Source organism: Echinops telfairi, unplaced genomic scaffold (genome assembly GCF_000313985.2).
Source record: "Echinops telfairi isolate 266 unplaced genomic scaffold, ASM31398v2 ScPeMD7_7467;HRSCAF=8505_0, whole genome shotgun sequence".
NCBI lineage: Eukaryota > Metazoa > Chordata > Mammalia > Afrosoricida > Tenrecidae > Echinops > Echinops telfairi.
In genome coordinates this window covers 13,604,494-13,606,301 of record NW_022111367.1, presented here as the reverse complement: position 1 = coordinate 13,606,301, position 1,808 = coordinate 13,604,494, and the positions used below count along the sequence as shown (strand labels likewise).

At 46.7% G+C, this 1,808-nt stretch overlaps 1 protein-coding gene across 1 annotated transcript in view; it reads right to left on the bottom strand.

Annotated features, from left to right (window-relative positions):
* The window catches only part of LOC101660050 (DNA excision repair protein ERCC-5), a 31,277-nt gene extending 29,501 nt beyond the window's left edge, over window positions 1-1,776 (bottom strand). Inside the window, exon 1 of the mRNA XM_045283768.1 lies at window positions 1,311-1,776. Coding sequence (XP_045139703.1) covers window positions 1,311-1,398 — 88 coding nt within the window. The 5' untranslated portion in view covers window positions 1,399-1,776. The remainder of the gene's footprint in view (window positions 1-1,310) is intronic.
* Window positions 1,777-1,808: the final 32 nt, after the last annotated feature.

Sequence of the window (1,808 nt, the reverse complement as noted above, 5' to 3'; positions counted from 1 at the left end):
ATGTGTGTGTGGATTGGGATAACAGTTGTATGAGCCCCTAATAAAATGTTAAAAAAGAATGACATTTCAAAAGGCAACTCTCTAAAAATAATCTAAATTAAATGCTCTCTAATACTTATTTTGGGAACTTCCAAAAAAATGTAAATGCTGGACATTCATTTGCCTTTTAAATAAGTTTTCATTGTTATTTCTTAGCTCAGTTGGCAACATAAAATTATCTAAATCTTGGCTGAAGTTTTTAAGAGTTTCTGCTACTGAAAACTCCTTGAGTCGCGGCTATTAAAAAAAAATCTTTAGGCTGCAATGATACTGAGAAACCATTGGAGGGCAGCAACAGCAAAACTTTCTCCCACACAGGGTAAACCGTATTAACACTTCTCTAATGCAGAACAGAAGCAAATTGCCACAGCTTTCTGACGGACAGCAGCTACTGGGCTTCAACTCTCCAACTTTGGGCTTGCATTTAAACGCTTATGCCACCGAGTTATCAAGTTTCTAATTAAAAAAATGTATTACAGATGTGTTTGAAGACAATTCCAACGCAATAAAACCCTTACTTTACTTTCATATTATCAATATTTCACACAAACAAATACAAAGGTAGTAAGACGCAGTAAAGCAGGCAAAACTAATGGTAGAAGCTCTTGGTCCTGCTATCCCGACAGAATAATAATTTTAAGATGAGTTTTCACGCTGTTCTAAGCCTCCTCTCTTTAAATAACTTCTTTATTTCTCAAACCAACTCTGTGGGTAACTTCTAGCCCCGCTAGATAGATGAGAGAACACTAAAATCTCCAAACTCACTTTCATCGAGCCCATTCCGATTCGCGACCCTGTAGAACTAAAGCAAGGAGTGTGTCATCTTCCCATAAATGAATTAGGCCAGTCTAACAACAGTTCGACTCCAAAGCGTGGGAAAGCAAACCATCCTAAAAGAGAATGCGCAGGAGACTGAGAGTTTAAACTCCACTTTGTTCATGAATCCAGAAAATACCGAACGAGCCCCTCCACCGCACGGGAGAGCCCAACTGAAACAAACAAACAAATAAAAACGCTCAAGAGATAGACACTAGCTTGCGCAAACACCCCTAGAAAGGCACCCCAGGCTGCCATTTCCTGTGCGTCCCGCCAGCCAGACCTAAACGAAGCCTTTCACCTTACCTGGGCTCCGTGTCCGCGGGTCCCTCTCGCCAAATCCCCTCCATGCACTAGCTGAAACCGGCCCCCCACAAACACCACTCTGCGTTTAAAGGAAGCTGAAGGTCTGATGGAAGCCACCGCACCGCCAGTATCAAGGTGCATAAGGATACCCACAGCCAGAATCTTCCCCTCCAGGGTCTCCGGGCTGATGTGCCTCCCGGAGCACTCCAGCAGTTTCCAGAGCCCTTGGACTCCCATGGGGCACGGGTGTCCTCGGCGGGACTCGGGAGCTGGATCCGCGGGAGACAGGCGACCACGGAGGAGCTCTTCCAAGCGACTGCCTTTTTATCTTAATTCTTCTGCCAGTTACACCACCGCCACAGAAAGGGCTCCCGGTTCCTACTTTGGAAAGAGGCTGGGCTGAGGTGGGCTGGGGTGGCATCCACGAGAACCTGAAAAGGGGAGCAGTGGGAGGGAGGGGCATAGATGCACGGCTGGGTAATTTCCAGAAAGTAAGGACCGGAGAACGGCCAGCGCAGGTCCCGACCTAGCCCAGCACTTTGGTCCCCAAAGTTTGTACTTATGATGGAAGACGAGCCAGGGATCGGCACGGGCGAGAGAAAGATTCCGAAGAGGTACCCAGGCTGCACTAGGCCATACAGTTGCCT